Here is a 24,376-nt window from a genome sequence, read left to right as displayed (position 1 = left end):
ACACTTGCAGCATCAACGACTCTGAGGTCGGTGACGTCAAGGTCCACGTGGCATACCTTTCTCGAGGACTGAGGCAACCTCATCACACCGCCACACCTCATCATGCTTGCCGCATCAACGACTCCGAGGCTGGTGACGTCAAGGTCCACATGTCATACCTTTCTCAAGGACTGAGACAACCTCATCACGTCGCCGCACCTTGGTAATCCTCAAAATTTGTCATCGAATCCGCCTTTCTATTAGTTATCAAACCTCTCCCTCGGGAGACAAAACTCCCATACCGTTAGAGATATGCCCCAGGAATTTGCGGATCCTCTACAATGCACACGGATGTCACACTAGCCATTGATCTTATCATTCTGCGGCGGATCCCGAGAACTATCTTAATCTATTTGGGCCTCATCAGACGACCCAGTCGAGTAGCTCATGCTTTTGCCCTCTTCCCAATTTTTGGAACAATACCAACCTTCCACAAGTACTGAAAAATACATTATTTCTTCATCCGACCTACCACCTCCTATACCTGACTGACTTCTTGGCAGATTGAGTTCTCCCTCAACCCGATCTAGGCTAATTTAAGACCATCTCCAACCATAAAATCTATTTTGGTGCATTTTCAACACTAATTTGGTATCATTTCAACATCAATTTTTTTTCCAACTCCAACCATTACACACCATTTCTTATCCTAAAAGAAATATTCCTTAGAATATTATATTTTTCCATCTTATAATTTATTATTCAACATGCATATTAATTTCAACATACATATCAATTTGTTAAATATTTTTATTGTGATCATAATTATTATAAAAATTAATATTTTTATGGTACATTATTACTAATTTTTATTAATATTAGAATCTCAAGATTGAATGATTCCTTTAAATTTCATGATTATTTTGGTGGTTTATTAAGAAGTGATTTTCCAGAATATTAAATATTGATTTGTTTAGTATTGCAATGTTATTATAGTTATTTTAAATGTATGTTTAATTTAGTGTTTATCGCATCTTTAAATTATATACTTTATATTTATGTATTTTAAAATTTTAAATGTTTAATTGTGTGTTTGTTATGAAATTACCAATATTATAAATTTTAAAATATTTATAATCTTAGTAATATAACAAATATTTTAAATATTACTTATTTAAGTTAATAACTAATATAAATTTATAATATATAAAATTTATAAAATAAATTCAATTAAATTAAATATTATAATATTTTTTTTAAAACAAATAGGTACTTGTATCATTTTTGGTGCAAGTGAAGAGTACAGTACTATTTTGGTGTTTTAGTGCTATACTGTTCATTTGCACCATTTTAGTATAAAATTAAAGGTTCTCGTTGAAGAATAATTGATGCCCCTTTTACATGATCTTCACTTCGACATCAATCTTCTACTTGAGAAAGACCTACTCTTCTACTTTGGTCCCAAAGTACTCAATTGGAAACTTATCTTTCTTCGGTGATCAAAGACTACTGGTTCTTCCTTTTGTTAACAAAATATGGTGTGTCTTCATCAACAAACACGTGAAGTGGTCAGAGGACTTTTTCTAACTTTTTCTTGTAAAATAATCATCCGTCGTGAGCTGCAGATCAACGAGCAGGTGGCTTGGAGAATGAGACAAGTTTGTAGGTCCGAGTGCATGGTAAAATTTGACTGTGGCGCCTCCCGTGGCATCTTCTGATACCTAATCTGTATAACCCTAAATTAGGGTTCACAAACGGACAAGGTGAAGAAGGAGGATCAAGTCAAAGAAACTTCCAGTTATCTGTTTGCCATTTTTGTTGTTCCGGCTGATACACTATGATACAATACAAATATTGATTCAAAATTAGGCCGGTGTGCACGCTCCTTCAAAAGAATCATCCAAAAAAAGAGGTCATGAAAAACACTCAAAAAGAAAAGGATTAGAATGGCACCGGAGTTGGGTCCCGACAAGCTATTCCGATGTTCAAGTTAGGATTCGGCGCAAGCTAAGGAGTTTCAAGACTTCAAGAAATTAGGATAAATATATGTGTACGTACCTATACCTATGGGCATGAGTTACCTTTTTATAGCAGTTGATCTCTGAGATATTCATAACCGCTTGAGAAGTATTCTTTCATACCTGTTCTGCTTTTTGGAGGGACTTTGTCTATTTATCTGTATCATTCTTGCTTTTGCGAAGGAATTGGTTCTATTTTCTCCGGATTAGGCGAAACGACCAAGTCTTCAATAAATGTCACGTGCCGGCGGTGAGTCTCAACTGCAAGAATGAGGTCGACGCATAATGCATGGACCAAGTTATGAGGTCAGCAGGTGATTCCGGGACCAAGTTATGAGGTCAACATGTGATACAAGGACCAAATCATAAGGTTGACAGGTGATATTAGGACTAAGTCATAAGATCGACAGGTGTTGCTAGGACCAAGTCATAAGGTCAGCATGTGATACCAGGAGTGTGTAAGAGTTAGGACAGGAGCTCGGTGCATGTTTAAAGAGACGGAACGAGCCTAGAGAGAGCTCGATAAATCTTTACGAAAAGCATACCAAAGCCAAAGAAAGAGATCAGACTGTCTTAAATTATACCCTTACTTCTTTTTTCACTTCTCCTTTTATATCCCACCCCCACGTCTTCTCTAAATATCCATATCAAATCATTCATAATTCATATTAATCCCAGTGGTTAACATGCATGCACTGTAAGCTGGTAGATCTCCTCTCTCCATCAGCATGTGAAGAAAAAAATTCCTTATAGAGCACTATAAAAACACTTCAAATGTGAGCCTCTTGGAATCACACTACTACTCTCCGATGGCCGACGGAGCTCCCCTTCTCCCTTGCTATAACTCCTCCGAGAGCCTAGATGGCCTTGGTAATCTGCTGCCGGCGGAGTCGACGACGATCGATGACACTCTCGAGAGCTACGTCGACGGCAATTGTAGGTCCTCCCAACTCCTCCAAGCCATCTTTGTGTCCTTGGCGTGGGCCTTCGACGCTCAGCAGACCTTCATCAGCGTCTTCACCGACGCAGAGCCCGCGTGGCACTGCACCGCCGTCACGTGCTCTTCCTCTTCCTCCTCCTCCTCCGGCTCCACCCCTTGCGGCCTCCCTCCCGGCTCGTGGGCTTGGGACTCCCCCGCCCACACTTCGGTGGTGTCGGAGTGGAGCCTCCAGTGCGCGGGCTCAGCCGTCGTCGGCCTCCCCGCCTCCGCCTACTTCGCCGGCTGCCTCATCGGCGGCCTCCTGCTGTCGACGCTCGCGGACACCGTTCTCGGCCGGAAGACCATGCTCTTCCTCTCCTGCTTCACCATGTCGCTCTCCGCCGCCCTCACGGCGGTATCCCCCAACCTGTGGGCCTACGCCGCCATGAGGTTCCTCTGCGGTTGCGGGCGCGCCACCGTCGGCACCACCTCGCTGGTGCTCTCGACGGAGATGGTCGGGAAGCGGTGGCGGGAGAAGGTCAGCATCAGCTCCTTTTTCAGCTTCACGCTGGGCTTCCTCTCCCTGCCCGCCGTGGCCTACCTCAACCGCGGGGCGTCGTGGAGAACTCTCTATCTGTGGACTTCGATTCCCTGTTTCTTCTACTCTGTTTTGATATATTTCCGGATCAATGAGTCCCCGCGATGGCTTCTCGTGCGCGGCCGCCGCGACGAGGCCATTCAAGCGCTCAAGAGCATGGCAGCGCCTAACGATCGCAATAATGCGATCGCCTCCAGCTTCTCGAAATTGATCGTGGAAGAGAACACCAGCGACGTCGACGTCTTCTCCGCCATGAAAATGCTCTGGGAAACACGATGGGCGCTTCGCCGTCTACTCGCCACCATGATCGCCGGCTTCGGCCTCGGACTCTTATACTACGGGCTGCCGCTCAACGTGGGCAACCTCGGCTCTGATCTCTACCTCAGCGTCACCTTCAACGCACTGGCCGAGCTGCCCTCGTCGTTGATCACCCTGTTTCTCGTCGGCAGAGTGAACCGGAGGAGCTCCACGGTGGCGTTCGCCACCGCGAGCGGGGCGTTCAGCCTCGCGTGCGTGGCGGTGACGGCGGGGCCGTGGCAGATGGCGGCGGAGGTAGCGTCCTTCTTCTCCGCCTGCACGGCCTTCAACTTCCTGCTCATCTACTGCATCGAGTTGTTCCCGACGTGCGTGAGGAACTCGGCCATCGCGATGTTGAGGCAGGCGGTGGTGCTGGGCGGGGTGTTGGCTCCAATTCTGGTGGTGGAGGGAAGGAAGCGGAGCTTCGTGTCGTTCGGCGTGTTCGGGGTTGTGGTCGGTTCCTGCGGGATGTTCCTGGCGTGCCTGCCGGAGACGAGAGGGAGGAACATGTGCGACACCATGGAGGAAGAAGAGTCCAAGCTGATGATCAACGCTTCCTCAAATACTCCATGAGAGCGCATGGATCGAGCATCAAAACATTGGTAGACCTGATTGCTTAAATGAGACTTTAAAATTCTTATCAGACTTATGAATAAATAAATAAGTTTTCAAAATAAATAAATAAAATTATAATATCTAATCGAATAAATTTAAAATTTTAAATATTTTAAATAATAAAATAAAGCTTCATCTAGATGGGGCTAGCTAGCTTAACTCTCTTAGTTTAAGAAGACATGTTAATTAGAGGTGTCATTGATGGTACCCTGGACTATAGCTAACAATTATTCTAGCTCGATCGATCGAGAAAATGAAAGGTAGGATGGCAATTCAAACTCGTGTTGATCAAGGCTTTCGTGAAGGATTGTTCTTACCTCTTCTGACTCGATGATCAACACCACCAACTCCTTTTCTTTAAGGATGGAGAGTTTTAAGAATAACATAATGTGTTTGAACATTATTTGATTGTCGTTGAAAAAATTTGAGGACTTGATCACTTCATTATACAAATGCTTAGGGTTCATCCCTTTAAATACTACTCAAAAAGAATAATCTAAACTTACTTCTCTAATGAAGTAGTCAATCCTTGAAAACACAAATTATGAAAAAAACTAAAACCAGTTAATAGTTTCAAGTAGATCTCTTGTACTTCAAGCATGATATAGTTATAGTTTCTAAGTAGCTAGTTTCGGTTTCCAATAAAAAGTAACTCCAAAGAATATGGTTCTAAGAATCATGGATCAAACTCGAGTTGATTCAAATTGGTGTTTCGATATTTAATTAATATGTTAAGGTGATTGAGCGAGTAGTCAAGTAGATCAAGATTGATCGGATACTTAATAAGATACGAAAAATCTAAATGAATCATAAGTGACAGGACGCTTGACAGTTAGAAGTCCAACATAGAGTTGACACTAGACAGAAAGTCCAAGTAAATCATGGGTAACAGAATATTTGACTGTTGAAAGTTCAATATGAAGTTGACACGAGATAAAAAGTCTAAGTGGATCATAAATGATCTGACATTGATGGTTGAAAGTCAAACACAGAATTGACATAAGAAAGAAAATTCAAGTGAGTCATAGAAAATTAGACACTAAAAGTGAAGTTCAAGTGGGTAATAAAAGACTAAATATTTAGTGACGACGGAAGTCTCGACAGATAAAAAATGACTGAATGCTACTTATAGGTAAATATATATGTGCATAAAAGAACATGGGAGGAAAGAACAGATGGATGCTGAAGCTCTGGAAAGGAAAAAGGCATCCCATGTTACTTATCGTTCAGCTTTACATCAGTCCATGGATTCTAACTCCTAACCATTTTTCATCTATCATCTCTAGAACTGCATCCAAAAGAAGCCAGTCAATGTTGCCAATGAAGTTCAGTCTTGACTGTACCAGGGGCATGGAGTTACAAGGAGTAGTATGGGATGTTAAAGGCATGACATTGTCGCCATGAATCTCATCTGTTATTGTTGGTCTTGTCAATGGCAAGTGATGAAACCTCAGGTTGGGTTGCAATTATCAAGAATGGTTGAATATGTAAATCGGAGGAGTCTAATTCGGTAAGGATATTCTTAATCGCGGATGTTCACATAACCCAAACACACTGTCTTGAGGATGTTACCGATCGGGATGCTCTTGTAGCATAGTCTATTGAGGGATGTTTTCGAACGGAGATTGATCCGGTTAAAATCAAGAGATGGGTTGACTCTTCGATATATTCACAATCTAGTTCTTTTATCAAGTCGGAAACACATCAAGTCAACTCCTCTCGGATCGACAATAGTCAGGTTGGCAATTCTCGAATCGGTAGTAGTTGAGTTTGTAGAGATCTATATGCGTCATCAAACAATTTTAATCGCATATACGCAGCGGAAAACAGGATCCCTCCAGAAGATCCATGCGAAAAACATACTCGTTTGATGATTCTACCTATTAGAATCGAGGTTACCTTTGATGCGAGCCCTTCGCAATCCCGACAGCAACTCTTGCCTTCAAAGGTTTACGGATCTCAGCACGATCAGTGTGTTCGCGCCTCCACGGTATCCACACGAACACTGAGATGGAGAAGAACTAAACTGTGGTGCTAGCCACAAGATAGGGTTCGACCAAGGTGGTAGAAGAGAAGAGGAAGAGGGAGATCAAGAGCACCCAACAACCCCTTCATCAAGAGTCTCTCACCCCTTTTTATATCCCACCATGGGATGAAGGGTTTTTGACTTTTAGTGATCTAAAGAATTAATATTTTATTAACTCTCATGCATCTCATGCATGAAGATCTTTCTCTTCTTTTAATGAAGATCATGCATCTCATGCATGATAATCTTTCTCTTCTTTTAAAGAAGATCATGCATCTCATGCATGATAATCTTTTTGATAAATTCGAATTGGCTTGTGTGACTTGAGTCCAACTCGAGTCTTACACAATCTGAGTTGACTTGAGTCCAACTCGAGTCCAACTCAATCCGAATTGACACTAAAGGCTAATTCTAACAGAGTTAGCTCTTCTCGAGTCGGTAGTAGACTGGACTTTTCTCAAATCTGCAGTGCAAGGACTCCGGTGAAGGTCTCTAGCGACGACAACTCGATAAAGGGAACTGAAAAGATTGAAAATGGTTAGAAGGTAGATCAAGGCATACATTAGCAAGATCCCCTCCGATGCTCAAGTAAAATTCTGAATAAGAGGTTGTGGGAGAAAATAGCAAAGAAGTGAAAGCAGTAATATCCAATGCTAATAGTATACCTCTCGATGTTGTCACAATTACTTTATATAGGGAGTGAAGAGTGACTGATTTGATTGACTATGTGTTGGGTCTGGCTATTTGGACTTAACTCGGATGTGGTTTGACTAACTTGACTCGAGTTCGGTCATTAGTTGGTTGATTTGCCTTGAGTTCCATCATGAGTTGGCTGACTCGACTTGAGTGATGACCAAGTCTTGGACCTACCACGTGATCCTTGCTGTCTTCGTCACATCACAAGCCTCCCTCCAAATCTAGTTGATGGAGCGAGTAGGCTAACTAACAAGACGCTTTCAGCATCAACAACTCTGAGATCGATGACGTCAAGGTACTCGTGGCATACCTTTACTCGAGGACTGAGGCAACCTCATCACACCGCCGCACCTTGGTATTCAGCAAAATTTACCATCGAATATGCCTTTCTATCAACTATCAAACCTCTCCTTTGGGAGACAAAACTCCCATACCGTCAGAGATATATCCTAGGAATATCACACGGATGTCACACTAGCCGTTGATCTTATCATTCTGCGGTTGATCCCGAGAACTGTCTTAATCTATTTGGGCCTCATCAGACAACCCAATCGCGTAGCTCGATCGTGCTTTTGCCCTCTTCCCAATTATTGGAACAGTACCTGACCTACAAATATTGAAAAATACATTATTTCTTCATCCAACTTGCCACCTCCTATACCTGACTGACTTCTTGGCAGATTGAGTTCTCCCTCAACCCGATCTAGGCTGACTTAAGGACAACTGGGTTTATAACCAAGAGGTCGTCGAAATCCTAAATGACCTTCACTTCGACATCAATCTCCTACTTGAGAAAGACCTACTCTCCTACTTTGGGTTGAGCCCGGTGCAGACCGAGCTCGCCCCTCCCCAAATACTCAATTGGAAACTTGTCTTTCTTCTGTCCACAAGCTGCTACGTATTAGAAGAGAGAGAAAATGACGTGGCACATGCGCGTTAGGTTATGAACGCGTTCATCTGCTGTGTGGTGGGTCAACCACAAATTTTTTATTATTATTTTAGTGTTATAACAGCTTAAACGTTGCAGATGCTCTAAAGACTACTTGCAGCTGAAAAAAATACGGCGTGTCTCCATCAACAAACACGTGAAGTGGTCGACGAGTTTTTCTTGTAAAATAATCATCTGTCGTGGGCTGCTGATCAACGAGCAGGTGGCTTGGAGGAGGATGTGACGAGTTTGTAGGTCCGAGTGCATGGTAAAATTTGACTTTGGCGCCGCCAGTGGCATCTTCTGAAACCTAATCTGTACTACAACCCTAAATTAGGGTTCACAAACGGACAAGGTGAAGAAGAAGGACGATCAAGTCAAAGAAACTCCAAGTTATAACCTGTTTGGCATCTTCATAATTCATATTAATCCCAGTGATTAACATGCATGCATGCACTGTGAGCTGATAGATCTCCTCTCTCCATCAGCATGTGAAGACAAACAAAAAAAAAATCTTATAGAGCACTCTAAAAACACTTCAAATGTGAGCCTCTTGGAATCACACTACTACTCTCCGATGGCCGACGGAGCTCCCCTTCTCCCTTGCTATAACTCCTCCGAGAGCCTAGATGGCCTTGGTAATCTGCTGCCGGCGGAGTCGACGACGATCGATGGCACTCTCGAGAGCTACGTCGACGGCAATTGCAGATCCTCCCAAGTCCTCCAAGCCATCTTCGTGTCCTTGGCGTGGGTCTTCGACGCTCAGCAGACCTTCATCAGCGTCTTCACCGACGCAGAGCCCGCGTGGCACTGCACCGCCGTCAGGTGCTCTTCCTCTTCTTCCTCCTCCTCCGGCTCCACCCCTTGCGGCCTCCCTCCCGGATCGTGGGCTTGGGACTCCCCCGCCCACACTTCGGTGGTGTCGGAGTGGAGCCTCCAGTGCGCGGGCTCAGCCGTCGTCGGCCTCCCCGCCTCCGCCTACTTCGCCGGCTGCCTCATCGGCGGCCTCCTGCTGTCGACACTCGCGGACACCGTTCTCGGCCGGAAGACCATGCTCTTCCTCTCCTGCTTCACCATGTCGCTCTCCGCCGCCCTCACGGCGGTATCCCCCAACCTGTGGGCCTACGCCGCCATGAGGTTCCTCTGTGGTTGCGGGCGCGCCACCGTCGGCACTTCCTCGCTGGTGCTCTCGACGGAGATGGTCGGGAAGCGGTGGCGGGAGAAGGTCAGCATCAGCTCCTTTTTCAGCTTCACGTTGGGCTTCCTCTCCCTGCCCGCCGTGGCCTACCTCAACCGCGGGGCGTCGTGGAGAACTCTCTATCTGTGGACTTCGATTCCCTGTTTCTTCTACTCTGTTTTGATATATTTCCGGATCAATGAGTCCCCGCGATGGCTTCTCGTGCGCGGCCGCCGCGACGAGGCCATTCAAGCGCTCAAGAGCATGGCAGCGGCTAACGATCGCAATAATGCGATCACCTCCAGCTTCTCGAAATTGATCGTGGAAGAGAACGCCAGCGTCGACGTCGACGTCTTCTCCGCCATGAAAATGCTCTGGAAAAAAAATTGGGCGCTCCGCCGCCTACTGGCCACCATGATCGCCGGCTTCGGCCTCGGACTCGTATACTACGGGATGCCGCTCAACGTGGGCAACCTCGGCTGTGATCTCTACCTCAGCGTCACCTTCAACGCGCTGGCCGAGCTGCCCTCGTCGTTGATCACTCTGTTTCTCGTCGGCAGAGTGAACCGGAGGAGCTCCACGGTGGCGTTCGCCACCGCGAGCGGGGCGTTCAGCCTCGCGTGTGTGGCGGTGACGGCGGGGCCGTGGCAGATGGCGGCGGAGGTAGCCTCCTTCTTCTCCGCCTGCACGGCCTTCAACTTGCTGCTCATCTACTGCATCGAGTTGTTCCCGACGTGCGTGAGGAACTCGGCCATCGCGATGCTGAGGCAGGCGGTGGTGCTGGGCGGGGTGTTGGCTCCAATTCTGGTGGTGGAGGGAAGGAAGCGGAGCTTCGTGTCGTTCGGCGTGTTCGGAGTCGTGGTCTGTTCCTGCGGGATGTTCGTGGCGTGCCTGCCGGAGACGAGAGGGAGGAACATGTGCGACACCATGGAGGAAGAAGAGTCCAAGCAGATGGCGAACACTTCCTCAAATACTCCATGAGAGCGCATGCACGGAGCATCAAAACACTAATAAGATCTGTATTTCCACTCTCGCTCTCTCTCTATTAATAAGATCTGAAAGCTTGGGGAAATTACGAGTGTGATTGTGAGTTTAAACTTTTACTTTCAAGGCATTATCATCGAAGATGATCAATCTTCCTTTATGACTAACATCAAATCATGCGTGGCCTTGCATACATACAGATAAATTGGATAGAAGATGTAAACGATCGATCGAAGATCTACTACATATTTGCAAAATTAAGAAGAAGATTCATTTCCTGGCTTCTTTCTCGGCTTTTCTTCTAGCCCTCCGCTCTCTGGAGCTGGCCGACGACCTGAACCCGCCGCCGCCGCCGCTTCCTTCCTCCTCTGCTTCCTCCAAGTCCCTGAACGACTTCTGTAAACAGTCCATGCACAAAATCAAGACGTACGGCAAAAAGACAGACTGCAAAACCCATCGATGCATGGCCGGGAGTTGAGAGCTAGCTAGAGAGATTTGGGATATATGGAGATTTCGATTATGACCTCGCGAAGCTCCGTGAAGCTGACAGCGTAGAAGGTGACGGCGGCCACGGCGACGATTCCGATGATCGGAAGAGCCAAGGAAGCGGCTCCTTCCATCCCCCAGCTCTCCTGCTTCTTTCTCTGTTTGCTTGTTGATCGGGTTGCTTCTTAATATTGGCCACATACTTAAACATCGCTGAGCTCCTCTTATCCGATTGGATAGATCTCTATGATTATTGTTATGGGTACGATGATCCGGCCTGCAAAGATCAATCTTAGGTCGGGACATGTCAGACAGAACGAGGATTTGATTGTCAAGGTTGGCTTGACCCTCAGGGTTAATTGAACCCTACTCGTTCTGACTCACTCAACTCACTCAAAATCCCTATTCAGCCACTCGTCTATCTATTTGGACTCGGCCCTCATCCATTCTATTTCGGACTCTGATGGTCACGGTCTATCTAACTCCCAGTTCAGCTTCCTCGTCCTGTCCGAATTAAGTATCAAGGTGCCGAAATTACTTCTGACTCACTAAGCACGTTACTCCTAGCTATATTCAAGTCATGCCAATTCTTTTTCGGTCTTTCTCTTTTAGTCAGTCACATCGTCGCCGCCAAAGAGTTATATGAGACATGACAACTATTATCATGCTTAATAATGCGACTTCATGCTATTATGATAATCAGGAGACATTTTCCACACCATAATGATCGCAATAAGATATTTTCCACACCCTAACACGACATCTCCTCTGATAAAATCTCAATGCACAGATATTCTCCTTAATTAATAATTAAGACATCTCCTCTGACAAAATCTTACTGCACAGATATTCCTTAATTAATAAAATAAGTCGGTATAATTTTCTCTCTTCTCCGTCTATATAACTTCCTTATTCTACATGTATAGGTATGCGAATTCACCATCTTCAACCCGCTTCTTCTTTCAAGTTTCTTCTTCTTCTTTCAGTAACTGACTTGAGCGTCGGAGTAGTCGAGCCAGAGGCACCTCTAGACCTTCCCTCTTATGGTGTTGGTGCTTGCAAGCCCCAGAGCTTCTCATCGATCTCCTTCCTTCTCACAACGTCAACCTTGGTGTTGCATGGCTTGGTGACGTGTCTACGAGACCATCTCAACAGGAACAATTATCAAGTAAAAATGTCTTTCAAAGTAAACCATACATTCGATCTAACTCGAGTCAGATAGATAAGAGATTGTGACCCAAACGTTGAGTTCAAAGTACTCAAGTGCCAACCGATCTAAATTTTGTGCTTAGCAATTCGTGCTTTCTGATTTATCTGAATGGCTGATAAAATTTTTTATGAAATCAAATCGATTACTTTTATCATTTTATCAATATTGATCCGTTCGAAGAATTCAATATTTAAATTAATAACAAATAAAAAATAGAAGCCTATTTATAATCATCTCAGATTCAATAAATATGCATGATATAGGATAAAAGGGAAACGTGGATAAATCCTTTTTTGCATGAGAAAATATAATATTAACAAACAAAATTAATGGCATTAAATAATAGGACCTTTGTTGCATCAATTAAAATACTAAATGCCTCATTCCATAATAAATAGCATTTAATGTAGTAAAAAACCATTATATTGTACCACTTATATCTATCTTTAATTATTTTTGCTGAGCTATGAGTTAAACTCTGGGCCCGGTTCAGTTAGTTGGTTCGCCATTGATTGTCCAATCAATTTGGAAGCCATTTTTTAATGTTGTTTATTACTGGTCAGTCGATTTAAAATCGACGCTAGCCATAAAGCTTCAGCTCGATAGGGCCAGCTCAACTCTCTTAGCTTAGGAAGACATGTTAGAGGTATGCCCTATGATACTCGATCAAGAAAACGAAAGGTAAGTGTTCCGGTTGAGATTGCCTTTCGGATAAGTCATTGGTCACTTGGCTAGTAAGCCGACTGCTTAGGGGCAAGGGAGGAAGACGATGGGTACTTCGATCCCAATGAGCTCCGAGCTACTGCAAGAAAAAGAAGAGAGTGATCAGGACGGAGGCTAGGGATGTTCTGGCTCAACCGCTTCAACACTTAAGTCAGACGGTCCAAAGAAAAAAGGGAGAACACAAACAAGTAGAGGTTGTTAAGTGAGCGTATATGATTGTGTGTATTTATATCTAAAAGGAGCAAAAGTTATATAGAGTTACGAGAGAAAACTGTCATATCGTAATTAAGAAAAATATTCTATCAGTGAGGATCTTGTCAAAGGAGATGTTCATGCATCTGAATGAGGAGAATGTCACGTAGCCACCTTATTGGCTAGGAGTCTCTTCACACGTACCTCCCATGTGCCTGACAAGGTATCAGACTGCACCATGCCGCCTTCACGGAGTAGAGGAGCTATTCAAGAAATCATATGATTGTATGTACTTATGGCGGCAGCCTACCAGGCTGACTAATGGGATGGAGAGAGCAAAGGCAGTTGGGCATTGAATAGACACCATGAGAGTGAAGTTGGAGTTGTCATAGGTTGGAGTTGTTGTTGTTCGAGCCAAGACAGAGGGGCCTAGTTAGCTCAGGGGGGATTGGGTCAGACGGGTTGGGCTCGGAGCTTGGGGCTCGGGGCTCGGGGCTCGGAGTTGGCTGGCTTGGACTCGGAGTTCAGGGTTCAAAGTTGGGCACCGAACCGCAATTGAGTGTTGAGAGAGGTCAGATGTGAAATTCTGAACCGAGCGATATACTGAGTCGGTGTAGCGAGAGCTAGCCAGTCAAGTTGGGTTCCAGTCTTCTACCGACGTGTCTTCTAAACAATCTAAATCTGACCCTATAAATCAAGTCATACCGACCCATAACAGTAAGATAGCAATTCATACTCGTGTTGTTTAAGGCTTTCATGAAGGATTGTTCTTACCTCTTTCAACTCCACGACTGGCACCATCAATCCGTTAAAGGATCGAGAAATTTAGGAATAACATAATGTGTTTGAACATTGTTTGATGGTGGATGAGATGGCAATGCTAATGAGGGAGCAACTCATGTCGGCTATAAATCCAACATTAGATTAAAATCATGCTTCCGTGTCTCTCTATACCACATCGATTTTGTTCTCTTTTATATATATTTATATATATATAAAGGGTCTCCTTAATTTCCTCACTTTGTCCTCATTTTTTAAAGTAAAAAAAAAAGGTTCATTAGTTTATATATTTTTAAAAGTTCATTAGGTTTGTTATTTCATGTAAGAAAGCGATATTTAAAAAATAATACAATTTATTTCACATCTTTATTCTATTGTAAATAAAGAGTGGGATAGTTATTAGTTAGGAATAGGGCAAAATTTAAAAAAAAAGATTTATGTAAAAAATAAAATAATATTTCATCCTAAAAAATATTTTCAAATTGTTTTTTATCCAATATTGTTTACAGTACTTTCAACCAGTAAAAAATTACTATAATAGTATTAAATTAATTTTAATCAAGTTAAAATGATTTTACTTTTTTGGCTAAAATTAATTTATATTATAGTCATTTTTATCAAAATAGATAATGCCTTTAATGCTTTCCCACCATGATGAATTGATATCAATTGAAATCATCCAATGTTATTTTTATTATTGCAGCCTTTGTTTTACCTTTAGTGCATGATATGGTGATAAAAAATAGAGTATTTTTTTATTTCAACAAAAATGGAATTCATCATCCTGGTGGCTTCACACGGTCGGTCTCACGATCATATATGAGAAGATAAATTGAGAAATTACAATTAACCATGATAAAAAAAGACATAATATTTTTTTCACACAAATATATGCATGTGGTGTTCGAATAACTAATAACACTTGGCATCACATCAGAAGTCATTTTACTTTTTAAATTTACTTTGAAGTCATCTTACTTTTTAAATTTACTTAATGATCAAAATGTGAAATTAGATCATCTTTTTCAAAATTAATCCGTATAAGTTGAATATTTAATATTAAAAAAATCTGAGGCATTTTTTCAAAATATATAAATAAAATTAAAAAAAGTTAATTGAAACTCTTCTCTCGTTTTATTTAGTGCAAGTTGCTTTTAAATTTTTTTGACCGCATCGGCCAACAAAACTTCGGCGCGCGCTGATTTGGCGGGAAACTGAATAACCCGCGCCCGCGCCACGCTTTCTTTTCTTTCTTTCTCTTTCTTTCTTTTCCCGCCAACGCTAACTAGTTTTGGTTGGATTTCGCGCGATCGGATCCGATTAGATTCGATGCGTTAGCAATCAAATTGTATCGTCTTGGATTTGATGACGTCATCCGACAAGGACAACAAACTTTGAGGTGTGTTTGATATTTTATTTTATATTTTTATTTTAGAAAATAACAATTCACTACATCCATGTGTTTTGTGCTTTCATAATAAATTTTTTTAATAAATTATCAAATGGTATTTATTTACACTAAATTTATCCATTTTACTTTTCCTTCACGAACAAAAAAAAATTTCAATGTACGAAGATAATTTATAGGCCAATAAAGTGTGACATAATTTTCTAAATTAAACAAGTTGCAAATGATCTTAAATGAAACATAGTTCGATCTCAGACATCAAGTACTTGGCACCGATCCTCAATATAACTCATTTCTCGTGGGGACAAATTAATTTGCATATTTACACCTTCATTATAACAATTTGTCATGACATTGTTTCCGTATTAACGTGCAATAAATACATATTTAAGGGTAATTAAATGGCCTTTAAGACAATTAATTCACTATAATTACAAAGCCTTCTTTATTCAAATAATTAAAATTAAGATACAAAAACTCGACTAAGTAATTTGACTTTGATCATAGTTAATAGTTGACTTTTTTGATAAATTAATTTGAATTCGAGGTAAAAAGAAAACAAACACTCATCATAATCCAAGTCATGGCTTGGACATGCGGCGCACGTTCATCGCACACTTAGAATTTCAATATTTATTATTATTATTATTATTATACATTTTTCAAGTCAACTAACTCTAAATTTATTTATTTTTGAAAATTGTAACATTCAAATTTCAATCACTTGCTCCCCACGTGGTGTCACGTGAGCATCACGTGACGAGGAAAAAAAAGATTAATTTGATGTTTTATGTAATATTTTCGTTATTTATTTATTTATTAAATAGTGATGTTCGAGCCACGTGGCAGCGCCGTACTTGCCAGCCGTCGACCACCACCACTACCACCCCCATGTGGCCTCCGACAGCGTCCAGTCGGCGACCAGAACCCAACACGAAGATCTCGGCGACGTGTCGGCCCCGCCGCCATCACCTCTGTCGGTGGGGGCCGCTGGGGTCCACTTCCACCCCCACCCACCCACCCGCGCCGCTGCCCCCCCTCCTTCCTTATCGCTTTAAATATTTCATTCCGTCGCCGCCGCCCCGACTCAACTCGAATTCTGAAATCTCGCAGTGATCGGGATGGCTCGACCGGCGAACTTGAACGAGTACGAGAAGCTGCTCCTTCGGATGGACAGCCCCAGGTAAGGATCCGATCGAGCTGGTGGTGGTTTGATCATTCAAAATCTGTTTAATCTTGATGAATCTTGGGCTCTCTGTTTCAGGGTCGTCATCGACAATGCCGTCTGCGGCACGGCGACGCTCGTCAAGGTGATTAACGCGCGATTTCGGCTGAATTTTGGGCTTGTTTATGTGGTTCTGGAAGGTGATTTACAGATCTGTTTATGGCCGCAGGTCGACAGCGCGAGAAAGCACGGCGTCCTCTTGGAGGCGGTGCAGGTGCTCACCGACCTGAACCTCACCGTCAAGAAGGCCTACATTTCGTCCGACGGCCGCTGGTTTATGGACGTCTTCCATGTCACCGACCAGTTCGGCCGCAAGCTCACCGACGAAAGCGTCATCTCCTACCTCGAGCAGGTTTGGATCTTTGAGCTGCTCCGGCGATTGAGCACGAAGATGAAATTTTCTTCCTTTTCGCTTATCGGTTGATAAAAATGTAGTCCTTGGACACGGACGGCGCCGAAGAACCCCACCGGCCGAGCGAGGAGGCCGGGCTCTCCACCCTGGAGCTCACCGGCGATGACCGCCCGGGTTTACTTTCCGAGGTCTTCGCCGTGCTAGTTGACCTTGGTTGCGCCGTGACGGAGGCCAAGGTGTGGACGCAGGCCGGGCGGATCGCCTGCCTCGTCTCCGTCAAGGACGAGCTCTCCGGCTCCCCCATCCACCGCGACGCGCAGCGGATCCAGGGGATCGAGTCTCGCCTCCGCCACGTCCTCAAGGGCGACCACGGATCGTGCAGGGCCCGCACCACCGACATCTCCATGGCCGTCACTCAAGCTGACCGGCGCCTCCACCAGTTGCTGTTCGCCGACGGCGACTATGAGCGAACCTCTTCCTCCTCCCCTCCTTCTATCTCCGTTCACAATTGCTCCGAGCGAGGGTACTCCGTCGTCTCCGTGCAGTGCCCCGACCGCCCAAAGCTTCTCTTCGACATGGTCTACACGCTCACCGACATGGATTACGTCGTCTTCCACGGCACCATCGACACCAACGACGATTTGGCTCACCAGGTTTCATCTTTTTGTTCCAAAAACTCATTCCATCGACACAAATGATCGCATTTCCACCAAATAATCACAAATGTGGGATCGATTCAGGAGTTCTACATAAGGCACAAAGACGGCAGCCCGATCAACTCGGCGGCAGAGCGGCAGAGGGTGATCCAAATCCTGCGCGCTGCCATCGAAAGAAGAACCTCAAAGGTAACCCAAACCCTAACAAAATCTACCACCACAGTCACAAAGCTGAGATTTTTCATGCTAAAAATCCGATCTTGGTGCTTGAAATCAGGGGACGAGATTGGAGCTCTGCATCGAGGACCGCCTGGGGCTGCTCTCCGAGGTCACGCGGACGTTCCGCGAGAACGGCTTACTGATCGCGGGAGCGGAAGTATCGACGAAGGGAAACGTGGCCTCGAGCGTCTTCTACGTCACCGACTTCGCCGGCCAGCCAGCGGACCCCAAGGCGGTCGACGCCGTCCGGGAAAGGATCGGCCCCCATTTCCTGCTCGTGAAGGAGGAGCAGAGGCCTCGTTTCCCGTCCCCGGCAGCGGACGGCGGCGAGGAGGCGCAGGTCGCCGGCAACATCGGGCTTTACTTGGGCAATCTGTTCCGGAGAAACCTGTACAACTTAGGACTGATCAAGTCATGTTCTTAGGCAATCGATCAGTTTGACTTTGACTTCCTGGTGAATTCTTTGGTTTATTTTTCAGGGCATGTTTTTGTACACAGGGCTTAGATTCGATGTAGGAATTGTATATTATTTTCAGGCGATCTAAATTAGATTCAATTGAAAGATTAACTAACTACCGGAATTGAATCTTTTCCTATAAATCCTTTTCTTTCACTGTGTCTAACCAATTCAGTTATGTCCTAGGGCACAATCCTCAATTATATAGAAGGCTGCTTTAATGATTTGAAACTCTGTAGTTCTTATCAAAGTGTTGGATATTGGACTTTAACATATATGATTTTGTAAAAAAATCATGATAAAAGTTAAAATTGATTTCAAAATTAAAATTTACATTTCGCGTAAATAAATTTAGATTATTAATTTATTGATAAATCGAGATTAAGGATAAATAAAAAATTAATTTTTTATAATAATATTAATTAATGTTATATAAAGAAATTGCATGAGAAATAGTTTCATATTGAAAAAATTTAATGGGCTTTCTTTCCTTATTAATATTGCTGTGTTAATGGAGTTAATACAAAAGCTTATGTGTCTTTTTCATGGGCGAGTAGGTGCTCGAACCTGTGAGTCCGCGGTTTGCCAGCGCGCATGCGTGCGTGCAATGAGCGCACTTTGCACTTCGCACTTACGCGTCATTGCGAGGACGTGACAGTACCTGCGTGGCACTTGGGTGATGTGTTAGACTCACATGTGACGTGGCAGTGTCTATATGGCATCTGTGTAGACAGGGAGAGATGATTGAACTGTTGATTGGGCGAACGGATGATAATCGTTAATCAAAGAAATATGATGCGATTATTGATTTGACGACTGATTACAAAAGGAGATCGCGAAGAGTCACGACCTCTGACCGCTGATGATGAGATTTTTTATTTCATATTCAAACTCGATCTTATCCATTCCATTATAAATAATTATCATTGTAAAATATAATTTTTTTTAGCTATGTGAGAATTTTATAGGAGCATGAAACTTGGGCTTCAACAGTAGTGGGCCAAAGGCCCATAAGAATTTATGCATCATAGCCCTTGCAAAATATAATTAGACACCGAACCCCTAAAATTTTCGCATAATAATAAAATTTCAGCATTAGTCCCTAGGTGGCATTCTTGAAATTAATCCCAACTCTGAGCCCATTTACGCACCCACTGCGATTCAATCGCGGATTCGCACCTGCCCCAACGGTTGCCTCATTCAAACCTAATTTTAATTATTCCACTTAATTGAAAGAATTAATTAACAATTGCAATACATTAATGAAACGAACGGAATTATTTATTAGTTAATTCCATAAATAATTAGAATTTAATTTGTTAATTAATCCGGCCACCTACTGCTAAAAAAGATAATACTAAAAAAGGCGAAATCGATACCCATTTCCCGACCTCGATCGATTTAATTATTCAAAATTAATTAATTGTTTATCGACTTTCTCCTCCTCAAACAACTTCTTCGATTCTCCCGTCGGATTAAACTAAATTAAATCGCTTTTTTTCGCACCATCCGCAATAATTTCTTCCCCTCTCGTTGCCTTTTTTTTTTCCACCATCTGCTTCGAGTTACTTTAATCGGTATTTCTTCTGTATTTTAATCGCCGAATCCTTCTTTTCTTTTCTATATTTTGATAAAAAAAAATTGGGATCCATGTTGATGGGCGCCTACAAACCCTAATCGGATGGATTTGGTGCTTCGGTGGTCAGTGATTTCGTAGATGGAGGAGTCGGGCGGTGGAGTGCCTTCGCCGGCGGTGGCGCCGGGGACGAACGGGGAGGTCGTCGGAGCGGCAGCTGTGGAGAAGATGGAGCAGAAGAATACTGCTACTCAGGGTGGTGACGTGGCGGAAGCTACTAAGGAGGAGAAGGTCGTGGCTTCGGCCGCAGGGGAGAGGAACGGTGGCCAGGGCGGTGGAGCGGTGGCGGTGGAGGTGAGTGGGGTGGTGGGCGGTGCGGGCGCTACGGGGTTCGGCGTGGCGAGCGTAGGGGTGAGGAAGAAGAGGGGCAGGCCGAGGAAGTACGCCCCGGACGGAAGCCTGGCGCGGCCGCTGAACCCAAGGCCGCTCTCGGCGTCGGTGCCGGTGGGAGAGTACACTCCGGCGACGGCGGTCGGGGCGGTGATGAAGCTGGGTAGAGGCTGGCCGGAGGGCGTGGGGTTCCGCGAGGCACCACAAATCGCTTTCCAAGTAGAGTCTTCAGGTACTGACACTTGTGCTTTTCCATGTCCCTCTTTTACTTTCCTTCTTCCTCATCAAGAAAAAAAAAAGTACACTGAAAACAGCACAAAATTTGCGTTGAATACGCGAAGTTAATCTTTTGTGTTTGTGAAAATAATCAAAATAATCTTCATCGGGTTTGTATTTCTTCGATTTAACTCATGGACCTGAACTGCTGTTGGAGACTCTTGACTTGTAGCATATGGCTGTCTTTATTAGTTATCAATATGGGACTTCAGAAGTAGGTCAAAGATCTTTGTGTGGGATCATTTAATTATCTCTTGTTTCAATTCAAGATGTATTTGTCCTCAGACGGGTAGTTGGTGTGGAGCTGAGGCACCTGAAAGTTATCGGTGTCCTTTTAGGCAGGAATTATGGTTCTGAGATCTAGAGGTTGGATGTAGCTTTTATGGGAGTGCCATTCTTTGGTTGCTTCACTAAGGACTATGAAAGCAAGAAATAAAAAGGGGACGGCCAATTTTTGCTGATAACTGGAGTTGATTACTTGTTTTTGTTGATGGAATCAAGGATCAAAAGGATGATAGGTACCATTTAGGGTATAATTAATCATTTTGAGCAGCCTTTGGCAACTAAAATTATTACTGATAATATAAGGCCTCTGGGGTTGTCTGTATATATGGGATTGAGATTGACTTAATTTTGACTGACTGATATGAATTTTGTTTAACCTGTAAACCGGCTTGTCATTGAAGATCAATTGAAGAGTGAAAACCAGAATAGAGGGTCTTGGACCTAGTTATCACAACTGAGGAACCCATGCCATTGTTTTCTATTTTGTTGTTCTAACTATTTATATGAATTTGTAATTATTTTCCCATTTATTTATTTATTTTACTATGTTCGAATAGGCACAGTGCAAGGTGAAATGGTAGCTTGTTCTGCTGGTGCAAATTTCACACCACACATTCTTACTGTTGCTTGTGGCGAGGTATTGCTTACTTGATCAAGTTTCTTCCTGTTGTAAACAACTAATAGCAAATGCTTTTAAGCTTCAATGATAATTATTAGACATGGAGACAAAATTCAGAATTTTATTTTATTTTTTATCATGGAACCTAAACTGATGTTGGTATTCACATCAGTAAATAAGAGCTATAGTAACGGTTTATCTGAAATGGAAGAATGGCAGTCAACAGCTGTCTCCACCTCAAAAAGGCAATTTTGCTTGTTAAATCTGGTTCACCTAGTTCATGATTTCACATAGTAGTTATTAATTTCATTTTCCTTTTGGTTGATCAAAATTGTAAATTTCGTTTTAGCTTTTTTGGCAGATGCTACAGCTTTGATTATGTGAACTTTTTTCCATCTAGAAAACAACAGAAGTATTTTACTTGATTACATTTTTTTATATGTAGTTTACCCATATTCCTGAGCTCAATAATTGAATCAATAATTTTTTTGTCTAGTTATTTCTTTGGATTTTTTTTGTGGTTTGTGAAATGCCTATTCGTATCTCGTAGGAGGCTAGACAATGTTTATGAGTTTTGCTTATTTCTGTATCTTGCATACTGATCTATACTTTTCCTCTTATTTTTCTTTAAACAGGGAAACTAATTAACAGATGTAGGAGGCGTCCATGTTTTTTTTCCTACCGGAGACACCAATTTAACAGACAACATCATCTAAATTATAAATCACAAAACAGAAATAAATTTAAATTGTTCGCCAAGAGCAACAATGATGTCGGTCACAATTGGTTGAGGAAATAATACAAAATCTATACAATTAAACATCCAATGTACAAAAAGTTATTGGATCTAATTATCCAAAAGTATAGGGCAGGCTGCTTGTTGATATCTAATCAGAAGCATCTGAATTAGTGTTAAGTGCACATGGAGAGGTGTTGGATCATTCTAATCAGCCTACTCCTTACAGAAATTTGGCAGATCCTATTTGTGATCTACAAGTTCTACTGGATTCCTGATGGATCCCCCTGAATTTGAATTATTTTGAACTTTATCTTATCAACTTAAGGTGATTCTGTCATATTAGCTTATTCTGATACAATCTGAACCAATAAGTGAACCAAAGAATTTTCACAAATATATTATTGCAGCTTACTAAAAATCAAATGCTAAAGAATTCGTTTTGCAAATACAATCTTATCAGTATCATATAATATTGGCAATGGAGGTTTGTAAACCGGGAAACTAATTAACATGACAATGAACCCTTGAGAATGACCTTGTATTTTCTTTGCAACCAAGATTATTAATTGTTCATGAATTATGCTGTATATTATGGTGATATAAACATTGCCATTAGGAAGGTAATTTTCTTCAATTTAAGTTTTGCATTTGCCTTTTCGCTCAGTTTCAGTTGGATTTTCAAAATGTCTTTTGCCTGTACTTGCTTCGAGTCGGTGCTAACAGTTAATAATATTTTATGTAGATTCAGAAAATGATGTGAGCAACAATACTCGAAAGAATTACTTGCTTACAGTTTGAACCTTTTTTCTTTGACATTATGTACCTTTGATGCTTTATGCAATACTAATTGATCCGAAACCTTTTTAGGATATTACCATGAAGATCATATCCTTTTCTCAGCAGGGGCCAAAAGCTATTTGTATTTTATCTGCTAATGGGGTTGTATCAAATGTGACTCTTCGTCAACCTGATTCATTTGGTGGTACTCTGACCTACGAGGTTTGTTTTAATTTGATGGATATGAAGATTCATTTTTTTGTTTAAGATTTTACAAAAAACATAAAGTTGCAAGTTCACATTGATTCCTTAATTATCCTTTATTATGGCCAATAGGTGCACTTTATTTGCTCTTTTTTTAGTTTGATGCTTCATGTCAACAGTTATTTGGGTGCTTATTTTTCTAATGACATGAAACTTTGGTAGATTATTTATTAATCTGTAGTAAATGCAATGATCTTAATTCTTGAACAGTTAAAATCTCAAAGATAGAATACCAGAGATCATGGAATCTCCATTCTTCTTTGGGATAACATCAGAATGAAAATCTTTTTGTGCCTAGTTACCAGAGTCGAGCAGGCTGTTGTGTCCTTCAGTAGCCGATACACAATCTTACTTTATGCAACATTACCTTTGCATTTCTTCAGGGACGCTTCCAATTGCTTTCGTTGTCCGGATCATTCATACCATCTGAAAATGGAGGGACAAGAAGCAGGTCTGGAGGGATGAGTGTTTCTTTGGCAAGTGCAGATGGTCGAGTCATCGGCGGAGGGGTTGCTGGTTTGCTCGTAGCTGCTAGCCCCGTCCAGGTAATACAACGTTCAGCCCATCCAAATTTCATCAAACAATTCCATCATCGCCATGCCAGTCCCAACTTTCACAATCTAAATTACTCCACACATTTCAGGTTGTGGTAGGAAGCTTTTTTCCGAGCTACCATTTGGAGCAGAAGGTGCAGAACTCAAAAGTGGAGATCGTATCGCAACCTTTGCCCATGCCAACCATCTCTTTCTCCAACAAAGAAGTGGAAGGGTGCGACCCAAAAGCTCACTCGAGTCCCAAAACTTCCAAATCAAACCCTACAACCTTGTCTTTCTCCTCCTTCAAGTTAGAAAACTGGCCTGCTCCCTTGCAGTCTGTACCCGACACACGCAACTCTGTAGTAGCCTAAAATGTCCTCATCAAAATTTTAGATTTTATGTGTTGTTGTTCATCTGTAGCTCACGGCACCGGCGATTTGTAGGCATTAGAATAGTTCTCAGAAAGTGTTTTCTGTAATCTTTTCTTCTGTCTCTTGTGCTAAGTTGCATGTATTTGATCTGCCATTACTATTAGTGGATGAATTCTACTTGTTCCTCGCCGCAACTCTGTTTAAATATATCGAATGATGGATTTAAGTTGTATTTGGTAAAGGAAATGAAATGGGATTATATGGAAATGCTTTATTTCTCATTTCTTTGTTTGATTGAATTTATGAATGATGGATTTAAGTTGTATTTTGGTAAAGGGAATGAAATGGAATTATATGGAAATGATTTATTTCTCATTTCTTTGTTTGATTAAATATATCGAATGATGGATTTTAAGTTGTATTTGGTAAAGGGAATGAAATGGAATTATATGGAAATGATTTATTTCTCATTTCTTGTTTGATTGAATTTATGAACTGGAACAAATTTGACATTTGTGGTTTGGCTGATTTAAGTTGTATATTTTTGTCTATTTTTAAGACTAAATCACCTATAATAGGTATAATTACTTATCAAAAA

The 24,376-nt window shown here is 42.3% G+C and overlaps 4 protein-coding genes and 1 pseudogene across 4 annotated transcripts; 4 read left to right on the top strand and 1 right to left on the bottom strand.

The window, feature by feature from the left end:
• The first annotated feature begins 2,799 nt into the window (after positions 1 to 2,799).
• LOC141846631 (organic cation/carnitine transporter 2-like) lies at positions 2,800 to 4,476 on the top strand. The gene has a single exon (XM_074734668.1). The coding sequence runs from the start codon at positions 2,807 to 2,809 to the stop codon at positions 4,382 to 4,384; it is 1,578 nt and encodes a 525-aa protein (XP_074590769.1). The 5' UTR covers positions 2,800 to 2,806; the 3' UTR covers positions 4,385 to 4,476.
• Positions 4,477 to 8,612: 4,136 nt separating this feature from the next.
• Positions 8,613 to 10,245, top strand: LOC141846820 (organic cation/carnitine transporter 3-like). Its single transcript, XM_074734883.1, has one exon. It carries the CDS (start codon positions 8,654 to 8,656, stop codon positions 10,232 to 10,234), a length of 1,581 nt encoding a protein of 526 aa, XP_074590984.1. The 5' UTR covers positions 8,613 to 8,653; the 3' UTR covers positions 10,235 to 10,245.
• Positions 10,246 to 10,367: 122 nt separating this feature from the next.
• On the bottom strand, positions 10,368 to 10,918 carry LOC141846822 (uncharacterized). Its single transcript, XM_074734884.1, has 2 exons — positions 10,762 to 10,918; positions 10,368 to 10,633 (listed from the first exon to the last, which is right to left on the bottom strand). The coding sequence occupies exons 1-2, from the start codon at positions 10,855 to 10,857 to the stop codon at positions 10,508 to 10,510; spliced, it is 222 nt and encodes a 73-aa protein (XP_074590985.1). The 5' UTR covers positions 10,858 to 10,918; the 3' UTR covers positions 10,368 to 10,507.
• A 5,009-nt stretch (positions 10,919 to 15,927) lies between these two features.
• LOC141846201 (ACT domain-containing protein ACR8-like) lies at positions 15,928 to 18,018 on the top strand (annotated as a pseudogene).
• A 1,402-nt stretch (positions 18,019 to 19,420) lies between these two features.
• On the top strand, positions 19,421 to 23,972 carry LOC141846586 (AT-hook motif nuclear-localized protein 7-like). The gene is made up of 5 exons (XM_074734621.1): positions 19,421 to 20,143; positions 21,030 to 21,109; positions 22,698 to 22,829; positions 23,255 to 23,416; positions 23,515 to 23,972. The coding sequence occupies exons 1-5, from the start codon at positions 19,663 to 19,665 to the stop codon at positions 23,776 to 23,778; spliced, it is 1,119 nt and encodes a 372-aa protein (XP_074590722.1). The 5' UTR covers positions 19,421 to 19,662; the 3' UTR covers positions 23,779 to 23,972.
• Positions 23,973 to 24,376: the final 404 nt, after the last annotated feature.

The sequence above is a fragment of the Curcuma longa genome, chromosome 15 (genome assembly GCF_044706935.1).
Source record: "Curcuma longa cultivar G26 ecotype Majalengka, Jawa Barat chromosome 15, ITB_CL_G26_1.1, whole genome shotgun sequence".
In the NCBI taxonomy this organism is placed as follows: domain Eukaryota; kingdom Viridiplantae; phylum Streptophyta; class Magnoliopsida; order Zingiberales; family Zingiberaceae; genus Curcuma; species Curcuma longa.
This window is presented reverse-complemented; position numbering and strand designations above follow the sequence as displayed.